The sequence below is a fragment of the Papio anubis genome, chromosome 10 (assembly GCF_008728515.1).
Source record: "Papio anubis isolate 15944 chromosome 10, Panubis1.0, whole genome shotgun sequence".
Lineage (NCBI taxonomy): Eukaryota > Metazoa > Chordata > Mammalia > Primates > Cercopithecidae > Papio > Papio anubis.
Genome location: NC_044985.1, coordinates 123,971,612 through 123,991,943, shown reverse-complemented (window position 1 = coordinate 123,991,943; position 20,332 = coordinate 123,971,612). Strand labels below are relative to the sequence as shown.

The window sequence follows — 20,332 nt, the reverse complement described above, 5'->3', positions numbered from 1 at the left end:
CAAAATGTGGGGCCAGAAATGAGCCAAACGTTGCTGGCATCTGGGAACAGTCAGTCCCTGAGGTACGCGGCGACAGAAGCCACATGGCAGTGGGAGGAGGGAGTATGACTGCCAGTGAGTCTTCATGTATGGGAGGAAGCGGGGCACGTCAGAGGCATTCGTGGGAATGTGCACCCCAAGAAGACAGGAGACATGGGGACCCAGGGGTATCTGAGCAGGAGCAGAGACACATCATTGCCTGACTCGTGCCCTGCTCTGCAGCTGCAATCAGGTACCCGGTGCGCAGACGGGGCAGGTGCTGCCAGAGAGAAGGGCCATGCTGGGAGCAGGGTGCATCTTGCACTGTCCACAGGGTGCACTGTGAGTGCAGGACTGTGAACGGTGTTGCCTCAGATCTTCCAACTTTTCAAAAGAAGCCAGAAATGTGATTCTTTCAGCAGATTTGCTGACCTCGAAGTCTCTTTGCACTGTGGAAATAATCATGCCAGTGCGACATGAGCTCTTTTAATGTGCTGCTGGGTCCTGATTGCTGACATTTTATTTGAGTTTTGTAACGATAGTTAAAAAAAAAATCATTGATGCATAGTTTTTCTTCCCTGCAATCTTCATCAACCTTTTGTATCAGGAGTTTGCTATTTTGTAAAATGAATGGAGACTCTCCCACGCTCTCTAAGGGTTTACCTAAGGTAGGAAAGATCTACTCCTGGCGTAGCTAGAAGCTGGGCACAGGTCAAGTATCTGGGCCTGTCGGTTTTCTCTGAAGCAATTTTAACATCATGATGCTGTTGAGCTGTCTTCACTTCACTCCGTTTTCTCAGAAATAGACCTTTTTCTTGACTTTAACATTTACTCTTACATGATTGCTTCTAATAATCGTCTAAGCCCCCAGTCTTTCTTGTCATCTGTAAACTGAAGCTGTAAGAGGACCACTGAATAGAACACATATGAGGTGCTTAGTAAATAGCGCCAACCCTTCCTGTCATTTGGTGCATCTCCATCTGCAGTTTACTTTTTATAGTCTCTGAAATTGGGTTGCATGCTCATATTCTCCTGCTCGTTAAACTAGCTAGAGTTCCATCATTTTACTGTCCTCAACTCAGCCTACTTCAGAACAAGTTTTTGCTGCTATCAATCAATTCTATTATTTTTTCTAATTCATGAAAAATGATTTTTATGCCATTGTTTTTAAGAAAATGTGTTATCTGTGATTCTGCTTTGGAGAGAGATTGAACATTTTTTGATGCTATTGCAGATGATTTCTCCACGTTTTCTAAACAAAGGTGTATGTTTTCTCAGGGCTGTGAGTTTATTATCCCTCAAATCAACCTTTCAAAAATTATATTATTCTAATTCTAATACTTGGCATTCTAATTTGCTTTTACCTTTGAGATCTGTCAAGTAGTGAGAGGTATGTACTAGAGTCTGCTGCTGCTACTTTATTTCTGTCTATTTCTTCTTCTTCTTCTTCTTTTTTTTTTTTTTTTTTTTTTTGGTCTCTTTCAGATGGAGTCTTGCTCTATCACCCAGCCTAGAGTGCAGTGGTGCAATCTCCGTCCACTGCAACCTCCGTCTCCAGGGTTCAAGTGATTCTCATATCTCAGCCTTTGGAGTAGCTGGAATTACAGGTGCCCACCATGACGCCAGGCTAAGTTTTGTATTTTTAGTAGAGACGGATTTCACCATGTTGGCCAGGGTAGTCTCGAACTACTGACGTCAGGTGATCTGCCCGCCTTGGCCTCCCAAAGTGCTGGGATTACAGGCATGAGCCCCTGTCTATTTCTTCTGATACTAAAGTCAGGTTTTTGCTGACTCTGTGTTGAGGATGTATTATTCACTAAAAGATTCATAAATAAAACAGACCATTTGGGGTCTGAAATTTTACTTGATCAAATGTTAATTCTGCAATCATGCTTTCTTTTTGTTTGATTATACATCTGAACCTATGGTTGTCATTTCAACCTGAGTTGAAGTTTTTTGTTATGTATCTTGGCATATTACCACAACTACGTTTGCACCGACCTAATAAAATAGATTCTTTTTCTATGACTTGGGCGTTTTTTCCTTTTACTAGGTGAGTTTATCCTGCTTACATTTATTGTCACAACTGACTTTTTTCTTGTTGTTTTTTTTTTCTTGTTTTTTTTCTTTTTTCTTTTTTCTTTTTTTGTTGTAGTTAGTTTTAGGTGCTTTCTTATGATTTCCTTTATTTCTATATTTTTTGTTCTTTCAAGATTTATAGGATCTATATCCTTTTAAAAACCATGATTTACTATTAAAAATTTTAAGGACTCATATTACTCTAACAATAAACTCCAGGAATAAAACATAGCCTTTTGATTATCTCATCTGAAAATGAGGCAAAACACACTTTTTTTCTTATTACAATCTTATCTTCTCCCAAGTTTTTCCTCATGGAAAAACAATTAGATAATCAGTAATTGTTTGGGAAAAGAAGAGAAACTGGTTTAAATATAGTTACTGGCTTTAACTGTATTTAAGCCCAGTTTCCCTTTTTTCTTTTTCCAAACAATTACTATTTTTCATTATATATTATCTCAATAAACAAGGACAGACCTTTGCATTTTGTTCTGTAGCTATCTGGACACATTTGCTGGAATTGTATACGCTGTGTTTGAATGTGTTTTTCTTCAGATGCTGTGTTTGAATGTGTTTTTCTTCACTGCCCGTGTTTTTATGCCGTGAACGTCTTGGTCAAGGATTGTTATTATGTCTCAAGTTAATACCTGTGACATTTTGAGTTTCATATTGAGGAAGAGTTTAAAACTCCTACGTTCAAATCAGGTGCTTGTGCAGGCTGCCTCTCTGTTACCCTCAGGCGTGAATACTTCCAGGTCTGGACACAATATTCGAGTTTCATACCCTCCAGCCCTCTCTAGAGGTTTCTCTGCTGTTTTCTGGACTCTTAAGTTTTTGATGAAAACTAAAGCTAACTCAACGGATGTTCTATTTTATATACAAAATTATATATATTTCATTCTGGCTGGATGCCTTTAGGGTTCTTTTTCCTTGAAGTTCCAAAACTAGCCATGATCTCCCTGGTACCTGCTGATAATGCTGCTATCCTTACTCTGTTTACAGCCACCAAGCTGCCCAGCCAGTTGCCTCCGCCCTTCTTAAATTTTGCTGGTTTGGAGCCACAAAAGGACTTCCAAATACAGCTTCCATCAGCCATACACCCTACTCACACCCAGCCCTCAGCCTTCCTCCCTGCCGACCCAGAGAACTGTGAGATCCAGACTCCCACCATCCATGTCCCCTGGGCCACAGAGCTCTCCGGGCACCCTGATGAGGCTTTCTGGACACCTTCTTTCCTCCCATGGGCAGGAGGGTGGTGACATCCTCAAAGACTCTTGGCTCTGGGCCGCCTTTCTTCACTAGCTTTTGTGTCACGAGGATAGCCCTCTAGTTTTACATTTTATGTGGAATTTCTCTTTTTCTTTAAAGATCTGGGATTTGAAGACTAAGAGGAGAGAGAGGAGGAAGCAGGTGGTTGTGGTGGTGAAAATAAACACGCGGCACCACCCACTCTGCCAGCTTTTGCTGTACCATGTTAGTTTGGGCAGACCCTTGTCACTCCTTTAACTTTCCCATCGACATTCATTCCCCTACGGCTTGTGGAGTTTCTGCTGCGTGGTGGGAAGTGCTCTTGGTGCCTTGGTCCGTGGTGAGAGAGGTATAGCTCCTGTCCTCTGAAGCATGCAGCCCAGTGGGTGGGCAGCAAAAGGCACTTCACGAGCACCTTCCAAATAGAGAGTTTCCATCAGTCGTACAGCCCGGTCGCACCCAACCCACATCCCTCCTCCCTCATGAACATAGCAAGTGCAACCAGGAGAGAGAGGGCAGAGATGGGGGTAGGTGTGGGGTGATGGGAGCCCAGAGGACGGCCACAGCAGAAGCAGCCAGAGTGGGGTCGGGGCTGGGGGGCATTCCAGGTGCAAGAAAGGATGTCAGCAAAGGGCCAGGGACTCCACTTCATGCAGTTCTACGACACACACTACTGTGGTTTAAGTTCGTTTTGTGTTTAATCGGTATATGTAAAAGAAAGCTGTTTTATTAGATTTCATTCATGTAACTTCTATGCACAATCTTGCTACCATTTATGGAATGACTACTGCATGCCAACATGAATCAGGCGTTTTAGCAACTCCCTACATTTCCTATGTGTTTTCTTTAAGGATCTGTTAAATTCATATTACTTATTTATATTCTTAATAATTTACCTACTTATTCACGCTCTAATAGATGCCATCAATATAGTTCTATTTCATCTTTAGTTTCAGTTTTGTTTTCTGTATTTCAATTTCTCTACTATTTGGGGAAGAAAATTGCTGTTGATATTATTCTGCAGTTTCTGATCCATCCTCTGTTTTCATTACTCTGTGCAATATCATAATTGAAACCTTTGTCATTTTAAAGGCACATGATATACTGCACAATACACTTTATGCTCATTCAGCCATTTAATCTATGTATATTTTTCAGTATAGATTCAGAACTATGGTCTGGGAAAGTGCTGACTTAGTGAATTGCTAATCCAGTGTGTAACCTTTTCTTTTTAAAGGAGAATGTAGTATTTGCAAATAAGTAATGGTTCACTATTTTGAATAAATAATACACTCACGTGAAGCAAAATTCGAAAGACAGAAAAAGGGTTGCCATAAAAACATTTCCCTGCCATCTGTGTTCCAGTATCCTGCTCTCCCCCTCAGGGACGGTAACTGTCCCCACCGCCTTGTGTGACTGTCACAGGTCGTCTGCCCTATTTACATACTTTTACTTGTATGAGCAGAGGCATACGATCCGTGCTGTTTCGAACATTTAAAACTGTAACTACAGACCTTGGAAACCATTCCATATTGACAGACAAACCTGCCCCTTCTTCAATGACCACATAGTGTTCATAATATGGATGTGACAAAACTTACTTAGCCCACCTCTTATTCATGAAAAATATGGTTGCTTCCAAGTCTTTTGCTTATTAATTCAAATATTGGCTTTAGGTTCGTTAAACCAACCGATGCCCTATATCCCCGTATTTCCTTCTGAAGGGGTCTTCTCTGCCTTTTTTTCTGAATAATACTATTTGTTTTGTGACTTTTGTTTTCATTGCCTGTTAGTGTCACAGGGCAACCAACAACTGTATCTACACATCTGTATAATTCAAGTGTTCTAGCCCACATCCACATGAGTTCACTGCTTCTGTTGTGGAAACCGCATTGAAAGGGCAGTGGCCCTGGTGTTAGAAGATTCCAGTCTGTGTCCTGGTGCTGCCCCGACCCTGGGTAAGTCCATGAACCTTTCTTTTTGAGTCTTAGACTTTCCATCTCAACATAGAGATGTAAGCTTTGTTTTTCCCATGACTGTAGTGATTAACAGTTGTGATTTATGTTAAAATACACATGCAGGTGTGGGTGGACAGCTCCTCCCTCAGCGACAGGCCCCTTGAAAATGTTCTAGACTTCCTCCTCTCTGCTGCCATCTGTTTTCTCTCTTCTGGGATTGCGTTGCAATCTCTCCCTCGCTGATATTCCCCTCAGATCTACGGGGATAAGGAGGTGGCCACTTTCCCTTCTTGGCCTGGGAGGCTCCGGCTGCCGCTGTGGGTGTGGCTGGGTCTGGGGTCTGGCTAACTTGGACCTGGGCCTTACCCCTGCTATGGTGTCTCTTCCTTCTGTAAAATCAACCCTAAAACCGGGTGACAGGTCATACATATATCTAACAATTTACAAAGAACGCATCAGACTCAAACAATACACCCAGAAGCCTGGGGAAGTCTGGGCTCATCACCTGGAGGACACCAGACACCCTGTGGACCCCCTTCATGGTTATTAGGTCCCTTGGAGAAGTCCAGATGGTGAAAAATAGGACATAGTTTTGAGACGGATGAGGGAGACTGGTGGTGGCAGGCTCAGGAGGGTGTTCCAGACCCAGTGTTAGAGGCTCTGAGACCTAGAATCTATATCATTGGAGGTTAATGCTTAACATGCATCAGGGTGGGGAGCTGCTTTTGTTCCCCACTGGTGCTCTGGGGAGCCGCGTGGTCTCTCTTTGCACCCAAACTCCCCATCCAAGTCCAGCTCCATTCTCTCTGTGCCCCAGCTGCCCTGCAGCCCTTTCCTCTTGCTCTTTGCTGTTTTGCAGGCCCACAGCTCCCAAACACAGAGGCATGAGCGGGGAGAATGTCACCAAGGTCAGCACCTTCATCCTGGTGGGCTTCCCCACGGCCCCGGGGCTGCAGTACCTGCTCTTCCTCCTCTTCCTGCTCACTTACCTCTTCGTCCTGGTGGAGAACCTGGCCATCATCCTGACTGTCTGGAGCAGCGCCTCCCTCCACAGGCCCATGTACTACTTTCTGAGCTCCATGTCTTTCCTGGAGATCTGGTATGTGTCTGACATCACCCCCAAGATGCTGGAGGGCTTCCTCCTCCAGCGGAAACGCATCTCTTTCGTCGGGTGCATGACGCAGCTCTACTTCTTCAGCTCCCTGGTGTGCACCGAGTGTGTGCTTCTGGCCTCCATGGCCTACGATCGCTACGTGGCCATCTGCCACCCGCTGCGCTACCACGTCCTCATGACCCCAGGGCTGTGCCTCCAGCTGGTGGGCTTCTCCTTCGTGAGCGGCTTCACCATCTCCATGATCAAGGTCTATTTTATCTCCAGCGTCACATTCTGTGGCTCCAACGTCTTGAACCACTTTGTTTGTGACATTTCCCCTATCCTCAAGCTGGCCTGCACGGACTTCTCCACTGCAGAGCTGGTGGATTTCATCCTGGCCTTCATCATCCTGGTGTTTCCGCTCCTGGCCACCGTGCTGTCATATGGGCACATCACCCTGGCTGTCCTGTGCATCCCCTCGGCCACCAGCCGCTGGAGAGCCTTCTCCACCTGCGCCTCTCACCTCACCGTGGTCACCATCTTCTACACAGCCTTGCTTTTCATGTATGTCCGGCCCCAGGCCATTGATTCCCGGAGCTCCAACAAGCTCATCTCTGTTTTGTACACAGTTCTCACCCCCGTCTTGAACCCCTTGATATACTGCCTGAGGAATAAGGAATTTAAGAATGCCTTGAAAAAAGCCTCCGGCTTGGCTTGAGCTGTGCCATAGAGGGCAAGCTTTCTACCTTTCTGGAACTCCATCTCGGCACACACAACCAGCCCCTCTGAGGAGGCCATTCGACTGTCTGCATTATTGTAGTACCGCATTCATTTAAAAATTACTTCCAAATCCATTTTTCTCTTTCCAGAAAAAAACTGAGGTTGAGGTTAATATCATAGGTATTGTTGTTGGTGTTGTAATACCAGTACTTTCTTCTTTTTATAGATGCGCAAAGCAGTACTTAGTAAAGCTTAATAAATTTTCCTCGCCTTTAAAATGACCACGCACATTTCAGAAAGCAGCAAAACATGCCAGGTCATCTGAGATCGTAAAGTCCCCAATAAATTGCAATGTGTTAAAGCACTGAAATGTTTAACCATGTGGCAAAATGAGCTCCACATGTCCTCAAAGCAAAATGTGTCTCGGAAGAGTAAGGACACGTAGCTTTCTGTTTTATACCCAAGGAATGTTCTCTGATTGTCCTCGATGGACGCCCCTCTGCCTTTTTCCTACGTAAACCCCTACTCCGTGCCCAGTCAGCTGCTGAGAAAATAAGAAGTGTTTTATTACTGCATGAGTTAATTCTGATTGAACCTAAATACACGCAGATGCCCAGGCAGGCAGGGCCACCTCTGTCCTGTTCACTGTTGGACCTGGCAGCCCAGCACAGCGTCTGGTGCCCAATGGGCATGCAGGAGACAGAGGCTGGGTATGGGCTGGGTTGGACGTGTAAGGGATCCACAGTGCAAGGAGAGATAAAGCAAACCCAAGTGGGGGCTGCAGGGAGGGGTGGAAGAGGGTCACCTGGATGGCATGATATTTACACCTTAAAACAGGAATAGAGGTTATCCAATTTAAAGAGTGGAAAAGAGGAAGGGTGTTCAATTTCGATGATAGCAAAGCCTCAGAGGCATGAAGCAGCATGGAGCTGTGCAGAGTTCAAAGATGCAGCATCACGGGAGCCTGGTGTTCACCAAGGGGGAGACCTGAGACAAGAAGAGGACAGAGCCCCAAGAGCTCACATGTATGGTGGAAGAGCCCTGAGAGGCCCGTGTAGGGTGGCGGACGGGTAGATTAGAGCTCATGGGGGTGGCGGGAGTGGTGAAGGGCTGATCAGGACCCCGAAAGAGCTCAAGCAGGTGTGGGCGGCTAGATCAGGACCCCGAGCCTCAAGCAGGCGTGGCGGGCGGACTGTGACCCGAGAGCTCACAGGTGTGGCGGGCGGATCAGGACCCCGAGAGCTCCCAGGCGTGGCAGGCAGATCAGAACCCCGAGAGCTCCCAGGCGTGGTAGGCTGATCAGGACCCTGAGAGCTCCCGGGTGTGGCAGGCAGCATGGACTCGTCTGGCAATTAAGGTGGGGGCAGAGGTACGTTCAGTTTCCTGCCTTGGACAGGCTACTTGGCAGGTGTGTGAGAGATGTAGAGGGGACCCCGTGGGAGGCAAGGAGGCTGTGGAGGAGGCTGCCGGGATTGTCCACGTGAGGGATGAGCACTACCCTGAGTTGAGCAATGGATGCAGGAGCTGGATATAGTGGCCGGGCCCGTTTGAGAGCCATGTAAGTGTTCAAATCAGCATTTGGGGTTAGAGCGGGAACACAAGGAACTGAGGAGTGCATCCAGATATCTGCTGGGGACCCAGTGGACGCCAGAGCTGAAGGAGGACGTGCAGACGAGTGAAGGCTGTTGGGGGCTGAGGGAGCGGGTTTGGGCTGTAACTGCCACAGAGGGCCCCAGGGAGTCAGAACTGGTCGCACCTGATCTTACAGTAGGCAAAGGGGTAATTCCTATCAAATGGGTAGAAATCAGATCCAGGTGAAGACTTGTTCCAAGGCCAAGGGAGATGTAGGATTTCATGGGAGGGCAGGATGGGGTAGCAAAGGGCTTCATGGGGTCTGATTTAAGGGATCAGGCTGACTTGGGGTCAGGAATTTAGAGCCTGCCTCTCAGCAGGTGTGAGCAGGAAAGGGCATCGGGCTTGGGTTTTGCTTGCTCCCAGTGAAGGCTGGTGGTGCCTTGGCCACATGCACACCTGTTCATCCACAGCTCTTCATCCACAGCCCTTCATCCATGGCTTTTCGTTCATAACTTTTCATCCACAGCTCTTCACCTATGGCCCTTCATCCATGTCTCTTAATCCATGGCTCTTTGCCCACGTTCCTTCATCCATGTCTCTTCATCCACGGTCCTTTATCCACGCCTCTTCATCCACGGCCCTTCATCCACACCTCTTCATCCATGGCCCTTCATCCACGTCTCTTCATCCACGGCCCTTCATCCATGCCTCTTCACCCATGGCTCTTTACACACGGCCCTTCATCCATGCCTCTTCATCCACGTCTCTTCACCCACGGCCCTTCATCCACGTCTCTTCACCCACAGCCCTTCATCCATGCCTCTTCATCCACGTCTCTTCATCCATGCTTCTTCAGCCACAGCTCTTGCCTGGTGGGCTGCTCACAGCAGGGCGACGTCTTCCTACCATCCCTCTCCTTGCTGCTGTCTGCCAGGGCCACCTTCAACACCTGTCTTCTTGTTTCAAACACATACTTTCTAATAAGCTCTTACTAAATCTATCTTAATCAACTCTGGCATCCATCCAGTCCTCTGCACATTTTTGAGCCAGAGACAACCAAGAAAACCTTCTTCAGCTCATACTGTAAGTTTCATCCCACTCTAGAATTGACCTTGTGAGTCTGGTTTTAATATAGAAACTGTTTTGTAGCTGATCGCAGCATCCTCAGACTGCACAGAACCCTGAAGCCCATCCTCCTCTGTACCGGCCAGTTCCCTGCCAGCTCCCAGGTGGCCAGGTCTGCTCTCACCCTCTGGGAGGAGGGCCACTCAGACCCCTGGGAACCCAGTTGGCTTGGAGCAGCTGTCTGGGCAGGAAGGTTGCACAGTCGTGCGTCAACCACCACTGTACGTCCACCACCGGGAAATGATGAAGGTCTAAAATCTGCCTGTATCTGAGTTATGGAGAAGTTGCTTTTCCTCCTCTGTACTCATTCTGACTGAGTTTGGATCTGTTTGCAGAGCTCGTGTCCACCCCATTAAAACCCACTTGTCACTTCCACATCTGCCAGCCCCATGCTTGACACCCATGTTGTTGTACAGAAGCACCACCGTCCACTGACTGTCCACCTCCAGCTCATGTCCTTTCCAGAGTCCACTGTTCTTCTCTGGCCCCCTCTAAGTTGGTACAGAGGGAGTGCCGAGACTTCCTGCCACCCACAGTCAGGACCTCCCTCCTGGGCCTCCTGGGTGTCATGACCTTGAGTTCACCTCCTTTGTGTGCAATTGATCATCTGGGTCTCCACCCCTACTTAGCCGGCTGGGTCAGAGCCCATGTCCCTGCCTTATTTGGAGGAAGGGCACTAGGCTGGGTAGCCAGCCCAGGGACCCAGGCACAGGCTCAGAGCGATGCTACTGGTGCCATTCTCGGGGCTGTAGAGAGCCGATTTTCCATCCCAGGCAGCTGGGCCAAGACATGGTTTGTCTCCAGTAAAATTACTCCATATCCTCTGTCCACACCCTTCTCTGGTCACAACTAACTGAGTCATTCATTCATTTACTCATTTATTCATCCAAGCACCTACTATGTGCCAGACACTCAAGGTAAACGATGAACAACATTGACAAAAATCTCAGCCCTCATACACTTTACATTCTATTAGATGACAGAGAAATACACAAAATAAATAGGTAAAATACTCGAATGGTATTCAGGGATACATGCTAACGAAAAAAAAAATACATCAGCTCTAGTCAGCTGAAAAATGGCCCCAAAATATAGGTCTATGTCAAATCTCTGGAACCTGTGAATACAACTTTATTTGGAAAAAGGGTCTTTGCAGATGTAACTAAATTAAGGATCTGGAGATGGGGAGATCAGTGTGGATTAACCAGGTGGGCCCTAAATGCAGTGACAAGTGTCCTCATAAGAGCCTGCGTGACAGGCAGATCAGAGCCCCAGGAGCTCCCAGGCATGGCAGGCAGATCAGGACCCGAGAGCTCCCAGGCATGGCAGGCGGATCAGGACCCAAGAGTTCCCAGGCATGGCAGGCATACCACCTGACTTCCAATTATACTACAAAGCTACAGTAACCAAACCAGCATGTTACTAGCATAGAAACAGACACATAGACCAATGGAACAGGACAGAGAACCCAGATATAAATCCACACATTTACAGTGAACTCATTTTCAACAAAGGTGCCAAGGACATATGATGAGGAAAGGATAGATTCGTCAATAAATGGTGCTGGGAAAACTGGATATCCATGTGCAGAAGAATGAAACTGGACCCCCATCTCTCACCACATAAGAAAATTCAATCCAAATGGATTAAATACTTAAATCTAAGACTCAAAACTACAAAATCACTAGAAGAAAACATTGCGGAACCACTCCAGGACACTGGTCTGGGCAAAGAATGATTTTGTGTAAGACCTCAAAAGAACAGGCAACCAAAGCAAAAACAGACAAACAGGATTACATCAAACTAAAAAGTTTCTACACAACAAAGGAAACAAGCAACAGAGTGAAAAGGCAACCCACAGAAAATAATTACAAACTATCTATCTGACAAGGGATTAATAACCAGAATATATGAGGAACTCAAACAACTCAATGGCAAAAAAAAAGCAAAACACCCAAATGATCTCATTTAAAAATGGATAAAATATCTGAATAGATATTTCTCAAAAGCATACATACAAATGGCAAACAGGTATGTAAAAAAAATGCTCAACATCACTAATAATCACAGAAATGTGAATCAAAACCACAGTGAGATGCCATCTCATCCCATTTAAAATGGCTTTTATTTTTAAAAAGACAGGGAATAATAGTTTTTGGTAAGAATGTAGAGAAAGGAGAACCCTCATTCGTTGTTGATGAGAATGTAAATTAGTACAGCCACCATAGGCAACAGTATGGAGGTTTCTCAACAAACTAAAAACAGAACTACCATATAATCCAACATTTCCACTACTGTATATATATCCAAAAGAAAGGAAATCAATACACTGAATATCTGCACTCCCATGTTTATTGCAGCACTATTCACAATAACCAAAATATAGAATCAACCTAAGTGTCCATCTGAATGAATGAATGAATAAAAAAGTGGTACTATATGCAGTGGAATATTATTCAGCCATAAAAAAGAATGACATCTTGTTATTTGCAGGAACTGGATGTCATTATGTTAAGTGACATAAGCCAGGCACAAAGACACATATTGCATGTTCTCACTCATATGTGGGAGCTTAAAAAGTGGATCTCATGGAAATAGTAGATTGGTGGTTATGAGAGGCAAGGAAGGGTACGGGGGACTGGGGTGAAGCGAGGTTGATTAATGGATGCAGATATATAGTTTGATAGAAGAAATAAGACTGAGGTTAGAGATCAGTAAGGTGACTATAGTTTTCAGTAATCTATTGCATATATCAAAATAGCCATAATTTGAATGTTTCTGGTATAAAGAAAAGACAAATATTTAAGGTGATGAATAGCCCATTTATACTGATTTGATATTTACAAATTATAATTGCATTCAATCGTATGTACTCCAAAAATGTATACATCTATTATGCATAAATTTGAAAATAATAAACGCACACTCAAGGAGACACACAGGAGAGATCTGACACACAGACCATGGGGAGGCGACGTGACCTGAGATGCAGAGATCGAAGTGTTGGTGCCACAGACCCTGAAGCCAGGAGCCCCTAGAGCTGGGAGAGGCTGAACAGGGCTTCTCCCCTGGCAGCCCAAGCTGACTCATCTGGCAGGAGAGGAAAAAGGAATGTCCTAGCTGGGTGTGGGATTGTAGGAAGTGAGGGAGGGGGTGGGCTGATGCAGAGGGAGAACACTCCGGAGGGCACAGTGAGTCCCAAAGCCCCAAGCGGGGTGGCAGGAGCCAGCCTACTTGAGGAGCACCTGGGGCCATAGAATTAAAGTGGAGAGAACAGGGGAGGTCAGAAGAACTGGACCAGAGAGGAAACAGAAGTCAGGTGGGACAAATCCTTCCCTCAGAGGGTGTGGGCTGCACAGGAACAAGGGTGACCCATGGACAGCAGCGCCTTCAGTAGGGAGTGTGGGAGATAGCCACTGAGGAGGGTGAAGGGCCCAAACGGGGGGGCCAGGAGTGGCTCAACAGCCTCTGCTTGGATGCCCTCAGCGAGGCAGGGGCCAGCCTGGCCCCAGAGGCACAGGCTCACCTAATTGGCAGTGTGGGCCTTTCCATCAGCAGGGGGATAATTGGACCCTGGAGTCCCTGTGCTCATCAGAAAAAGCCACAGTGGTGTCTCCCCAGTGCCTCAGGCAGCCCACTTCTCAAGAGCACGTTCAAGGCTTGTCTGGTCACTGTGGCCAGCCTGGGAGTTGCTGGACACAGGCAGAAGCCACTCTTCACTCCTGCAGGCAGCTGCAGCCATTTGCAGTGAGGCTTCCCGACAGGCCAGGTAGGGTCCAGCACTTTCCAAGTTGCTGATGGGCTCATTTTGCTGTGATTTTAGGGTACGATGTATTCCTTGCTTGGGGAGAGAGCTCTTCGTTTGTGTGTGTGATTGACACTCCCCACTCCACATGCCCCCCACATACAATCTGGGGCAGGGATTCCCCTCTGCAGTCTCATGGCCAGCACCAAGCAGGATGGCTCATGGATGCTCCATAAGTGGCCCTTGCATTTTTGAGTACTGTGCTGAGCACATATTCATAGGCATCGGGTTATGCCCTGATGTCTAACATCTCACCCAGAATTAGCCAGCAGCCTCAGGTGGCTGAATGGGGCAGAGAGCATCTGCTCACTCATCGTTGATGAGGATTGGTTCTAGGTGGCTCTGCCAGGCACCAGGGAAGGCATCAGAGTAAATGGCTGCAGGCTGATGGTAGGTGCAGCCGGGAGGAGCTACCGTAGTACCCGTCTCATGGACCACCCCAAAATACGTCCGCTCTGTGGCATGGAAAGCTTCACTTTCCTCTCTCAGATTGGAGATCTAGGTTTGAATTTGTGACTGGGCAAAAACAGTCTTTGTAACACATTGGAGAACCTTGTTTACGATGAGAGGATGCCAGCCTCCCTCGGCAGCATCCGCTTGGCCTTTCAGTCTGTCTACAGAAACCAGGGCGGCACAGCCAAGTTAAAAAGGCAGCCGTGCCCGTAGCCATGGGGGACCCTGGAACAGAAATGGGCATTTGAGGAAAAAAAGATGAACGCCAAAGTTCAGTCTGGAGTTCAGTCCACTGTAATACCAATGTCAATCCCTTACTTTGATGAACAAACCCTCCTCATGTAGGAGGAAGCCGAATGCAGGGGCTCCCGGGGCTCTCTGCACTCTCTTTGTAACTTTTCTGTAAATCTGAAATGATTCCAAAATAAAAAGTTTATTTAAAAGAAAATGCAGCCATTGTCTAAAGTTCAGGGGATGGAGAGAGTGTGTTGTAAAGGTCCCTGAATTTGTCAAGTAACACAGTTTCAATTTAACGAATCAATCTGGTATTAACTAGCCAACCCATTAAAGATCAGTTACCACTATCTAAATCAAGAAAAATCTATAGGGGCCTCCACTGTCCTGGGTTAAAAGCATAAGAACCAAAGCTCGCTACCCCCACCGCCAGCTCTCCCCAGCAAACCCATTTGACAGGTGGGGGCCACTGGCCTTCCAAGGAGCTTCTGTGGCCCCCAACTTTCCTCCTTGTGGACTTTAAAGCCCTCTGTGGCCACTTAGCTGGGAAAAGCACACAGTCACCACCCTGGATGGTGTCTAAAGAGGCAACATTCAGACTCATATCTGGAGATCCCTTTAACGGCAGGGGTTCTTACTGCTTTTGTTTTGGGGAGATAGTAGGCAGTGACTGGAGTGAGTAGCAAATGCTTGTGAAATGGATCCTAAACTCTGAACTGCACGCTGGCATTTTAAAGCAGGGAATGGCCATGCCGCCCCAGTGGGTGATCTTGGGTTCCCACAGAATGCTCACCCTAGACAGCAGGAGAACAGGCGCGTTTCCGAGTATAAACCTGTCCCTGCGCAATTCCTTTCTAGAATTTCGTTTTTCAGCCTGGAACTCATCCATGAACTCCAGACTCGTATAGCCAACCCCCTACATGTCACCGTGAGGCTCTCCAGGAAGTGCCGCGCACCACACTTCCCCAGCACGGCCTCCCGATTATTCGGTACCCACCTGGCCCTCTCCTAGTCTTCTCATCAATTTTCAGCATTCTGGGCCAGAAACCTGGGGTCACCCTCCCCAGCTGTGAGCTGGTGGAAGTCTGCCATTCAACCACCTAGACTGCCAGTGAAGCAACCACCAGGTGCCCTGTGGGGCAAGGGGCTGCGGCTACCCTCTCTCTCCCTCGCCTGTGGACCAGGTCCCCGAGAGCCAGGCAGCCCTCTCCTGGGAGCCCTCCCTGCATTCCTCTGGCTGGTTAGCCCGGTTTGGGGTCCTGCCCTGGTAGGCTGATAGCCCCTCACCTCGGGCCAAGGTTGCTGCTGTGACTTGCAGGAACCCTCAGGTGAAGGACCCTAAGGAGGGCCAGCTCTGTGTCCATGCCCACTTGGATTCTGAGAGCTGCCCCGAGCATGTGTGGACTGGTAGTGCCCCTAGACTTAGAGGTTTGGGTTTCACCCACCCAGGAGCTGCCCGGCTCTGTTCCTCAGCATATTCTCTTCCTCATTCCTACTTCATGGTTATATCTAAATGCAAGCACACAGAAGTTTTCTACTTTAAAACTCAGAAGATCAGCAGATCACTGCTCTCTCCTGGTGTTCTCAGGAACCGTCTGGCCTCTCTTTGTACCCAAACTCCCCATCCAAGTCCAGCACCATTCTCTCTGTGCCCCAGCTGCCCTGCAGCCCTTTCCTCTTGCTCTTTGCTGTTTTGCAGGCCCACAGCTCCCAAGCACAGAGGCATGAGCGGGGAGAATGTCACCAAGGTCAGCACCTTCATCCTGGTGGGCTTCCCCACGGCCCTGGGGCTGCAGTACCTGCTCTTCCTCCTCTTCCTGTTCACTTACCTCTTCGTCCTGGTGGAGAACCTGGCCATCATCCTGACTGTCTGGAGCAGCGCCTCCCTCCGCAGGCCCATGTACTACTTTCTGAGCTCCATGTCTTTCCTGGAGATCTGGTATGTGTCTGACATCACCCCCAAGATGCTGGAGGGCTTCCTCCTCCAGCGGAAATGCATCTCTTTCGTCGGGTGCATGACGCAGCTCTACTTCTTCAGCTCCCTGGTGTGCACCGAGTGTGTGCTTCTGGCCTCCATGGCCTACGACCGCTACGTGGCCATCTGCCACCCGCTGCGCTACCACGTCCTCATGACCCCGGGGCTGTGCCTCCAGCTGGTGGGCTTCTCCTTCGTGAGCGGCTTCACCATCTCCATGATCAAGGTCTATTTTATCTCCAGCGTCACGTTCTGTGGCTCCAACATCTTGAACCACTTCTTTTGTGACATTTCCCCTATCCTCAAGCTGGCCTGCACGGACTTCTCCACTGCGGAGCTGGTAGATTTCATCCTGGCCTTCATCATCCTGGTGTTTCCACTCCTGGCCACCGTGCTGTCATATGGGCACATCACCCTGGCTGTCCTGTGCATCCCCTCAGCCACTGGCCGCTGGAGAGCCTTCTCCACCTGCGCCTCTCACCTCACCGTGGTCACCATCTTCTACATGGCTATGATTTTCACGTATGTCCGGCCCCAAGCCATTGATTCCCGGAGCTCCAACAAGCTCATCTCTGCCGTGTACACTGTTGTCACGCCAATAATTAACCCGTTGATCTACTGCCTGAGGAACAAGGAATTTAAGGACGAATTGAAAAAGGCCTTGGGCTTGGGTCAAACTTCATACTAAGACAACTAAATGTCCTAGGGTAAAAATCTGTAGTGATGAAACAACATTGTATACGGCACTTTGTGCTCTTTGAATTAATTTTTAAGTGAAATTTAACAAACCTACAGAACTGTGCACAAGTAATTAGCCTTCGTCTACATACGTTTTCACAAAAGGACCGTGCTCATGGAACCAGCTCCCAGATCAAGAACTAGAAGCTGCCTTCATGCCCTCTCCCAGTCATTATCCCTCCTCCACGAGAAGCACTATCCTGACTTCCAAAACCAGATGCTAGCATTGGTGTTTTTGAAGGGTTTATGCATAAAGTATGCACCCTGTTATGTTCAGCTTCTTTCATTCACTGTGCTGCCTGCCCGAATCCTTGATGTTTTTGCATGTAACAGTAATTCATGCATTCTCATGGCTGTCCAATATTCATAATTCACAATACATTTATGCTGCATAGTACATAAAGCATAATACATTTAAACTGGATAATACCTATACTGTAATAATGCATATACTGTATTATGTATTATGTATACATAATACATTATGCTGGGAGAAACCCTGTCCTGCCTCTCCCAGCAGGCATAAGCCACTGTGCTTGGCCACAATTTAGGTATCTAAATATAGAAAAGGTAAGTAAAAATATAGTATCATAATCTTATGGGACCACCATCTTATATGCTGTTCGGTTCATCATTCACCAAATGTCGTTATGTGGTGCGCTACTGTGTCAGTTGAGAATATTTGTGCTGGCTGATTTCTGGATTCTCTGTTCTGTTAAATTGATCTCTGTATCTATCAATGTCACACCCTCCGTCCACACTACACAGTCTTGATTGATATGATTATGTAGTAAATCTTAACACTGGAAGAATGACTCCTCCCACTTTATTACTCTGTTTCAAAATTCTTGTGACTATTGTAGGGCCTTTACATTTTTATACAACTTTTATAGTAAGCCTGTCTATGTCTACAAGAAAACCTTGCTGAGATTTTCCTAGAAATTCCATTAAATCTAAAAATCAATTTGGGAAGAACTGACTTCATGACTCTGTTGAGTCTTTCAATCCATGAACATCGTAAGCCCCTCCAATCACTGCGGTCTTCTTCATTGTTTTAATCAGTGTTTTGTAGTTTTTAGTATGCAGATTCTGTGTATGTGTTGCTGGATTTAGACCTAAATATTATATTTTCTTTGAAGCAACTGTAAATGGTATTCCATCTTTTATTTCAGTTTCCGTCTGTTTGTTGTTAGTATGTAGGATGCAGTTGATTTTCATATGTTGACGTTTCAGTCTGCAAACTTGCTGCGCTCACTCATTAGTTCTAGGAATTGTTTGTAGATTCCTTTGGGTTTTCTATGTGAACAGTCATGTCAACTAAAAACAGAGTTTTATTTCTTCCTTTCTGATCTGCATGAATTTTATTTTTTGCCTTCTTGCATGGCCTATTACCAGAACTTCCAGTGCTCTGTTGAGTAAGAGTGGGCAGAGCAGAAATCCTTGCCTTGTTTCCTACTTAGAAGACAAGCACTCAGTCTTTCATGATTACGTACAATGATGCAGAGTTTTCGTGCATGTGCTTATCAAGCTGAAGCAGTTTGCTGAGAGCAGTTTTTGTTTTTACCATAAATGAGTATTTAGTTTCGTCAAGTGATGCAAAAAACTGCATCAGGCAATCTGGTCATAGATTTTTTCTTTCACCTGCTGATAAGGTGTATTACATTGATTGATTTTCAAACACCAGATTAGCTTTGCATCTTTTGAATAAATCACCTTGGGTTGTGGTGTATTATTCATTTCATTTAGTGTTGGATTCAATTTGCTAACATTTTGTTAATGATTTTTGTGTCTATGTTTATGAGAGATAGTAGTCTATTGGGGTTTGAAGTTATTTTCATCCTGTCTTTGTATGGTTTTGGTATCATAAAACAAGTTGAAAAGCCTCTTCTGTTTTCTGAAGAAGATTGTATAAAGTTGTTTAAACATTCGCTAAAATTCTCCAGTGAGATTATCTGGAACCGGGAATCTTCTCTGGCGGGGGGTGGGAAGTGGGTTGTGTGTTAAAATTACAGATTCAGCTTCTTTAATGGGTACAGGACTGTTCAGGTTATCAAATAATTAACAGATTAGGGCTCATGTCTGCTGTGTTTTGTCTTGTTTCCTTTGCCTTTTTTTTTTTTTTTAACCTTCCAATGAATACAGTACATTTTTTTAGAATTCAATCTTGATTTACTGATAATGTCTTGGGAAATATCATTAGGTATAGTTTTTGTAGTGGTTGCTCTAGGTATCACAGCACGCAGATGTAACTTCTCACAACCTATTTGCGTGGATGTTTTACTGCTTCAAGGGGAGTATCACAGAATTCTTTCATGTAGGTGCTTTTACCCTCCCCATTTTTTATATAGTGATGGTCGTATTTCCTGTATGTGCAGTAAGCACTACATCGACGATGTTATGATTTTTGTTTTAACCACCAAATATAATTTTAAAAACTCAGTGAGGGATTGTTTACTATATTTTTCTATTTTACCTATTCTGTTGTTCTTCCTTCCTTCTGAAGGCCCCAGCGTTCTTGTGTTATTTTCTGTTTGAAAGCTTCCTTTAGCCAAACTTTAAAGGGGGGAAGAGTTCACTGGAAACAAAGTCTCTTAGATTTTTCATCACCTGAGAATGCCTTAGTTTCTCTCATCCCCCCCACCCACCAAAGAATGGTTTTGCTGGGTGTAGGATTTGCTGCCCAGCGGGGCTCCTTGTTCCTCTGGATTGACGAGCCCTCCACCACCACCAGGTGAGCCAGGAACCATCAACCAGAAGCCCCGCCTCCATGGATTTTATCTCCTTCAGTCCTGAGGCCCTGGAATCCAGCTCCCGATGAGTATGTCCAGGGAGAAGGCAGTGTGAGAAGTGCCTGACACGGGGAGCCAATTTCCAAAATATAATGGTAGGTAATAAATAATACCAAATGTTCAAAAGAAGCTTTAGGACGGCGACGTCCGGTAATTATTTAATTTTATATTGTTTCCTATGGTGATCTCTCTCCTTTTCTTATACCATCAGAAAAAGGTGAAACACTAGAATCTTGCCTTAGAAAATAAGATAAAGGCGTGTCTTCACCTGGGGTAAAGCTGGGAAAGACAACTGGACCACCGGAGGCGAGATGTGGCTAGGACGGATAATGATCGAGATGAGAAAAATCTGAAAACGGCCCCCCATCCCCTATTCATTTCCCAGAATTCTCAGAAACACCGAAAAAGATGCTGGGCTTTCTAGAGATAGGGAGATCTGAAGGGAGGCCTTGAGTCCTTCTATTTGAAGATTATAAGCTGTGACTCAGTGGGGCTGGAGGATTCAGGGCTGTCTGGTTACAC

The 20,332-nt window shown here is 46.2% G+C and overlaps 2 protein-coding genes across 2 annotated transcripts; both read left to right on the top strand.

Moving 5' to 3' along the window:
• The first annotated feature begins 1,686 nt into the window (after nt 1-1,686).
• Nucleotides 1,687-7,686, top strand: LOC101007246 (olfactory receptor 6B3). The gene is made up of 2 exons (XM_021924223.2): nt 1,687-5,303; nt 6,163-7,686. Exon 2 carries the CDS (start codon nt 6,188-6,190, stop codon nt 7,112-7,114), a length of 927 nt encoding a protein of 308 aa, XP_021779915.2. The 5' UTR covers nt 1,687-5,303; nt 6,163-6,187; the 3' UTR covers nt 7,115-7,686.
• Nucleotides 7,687-15,699: 8,013 nt separating this feature from the next.
• On the top strand, nt 15,700-17,100 carry LOC101006913 (olfactory receptor 6B2). Its single transcript, XM_031651665.1, has one exon. The coding sequence runs from the start codon at nt 15,808-15,810 to the stop codon at nt 16,969-16,971; it is 1,164 nt and encodes a 387-aa protein (XP_031507525.1). The 5' UTR covers nt 15,700-15,807; the 3' UTR covers nt 16,972-17,100.
• Nucleotides 17,101-20,332: the final 3,232 nt, after the last annotated feature.

Coding starts and splice junctions, on each gene's coding strand:
- LOC101007246 (XM_021924223.2), top strand. CDS start 6,188: ATGAGCGGGGAGAATGTCACCAAGGTCAGCACCTTCATCCTGGTGGGC.
- LOC101006913 (XM_031651665.1), top strand. CDS start 15,808: ATGGTTATATCTAAATGCAAGCACACAGAAGTTTTCTACTTTAAAACT.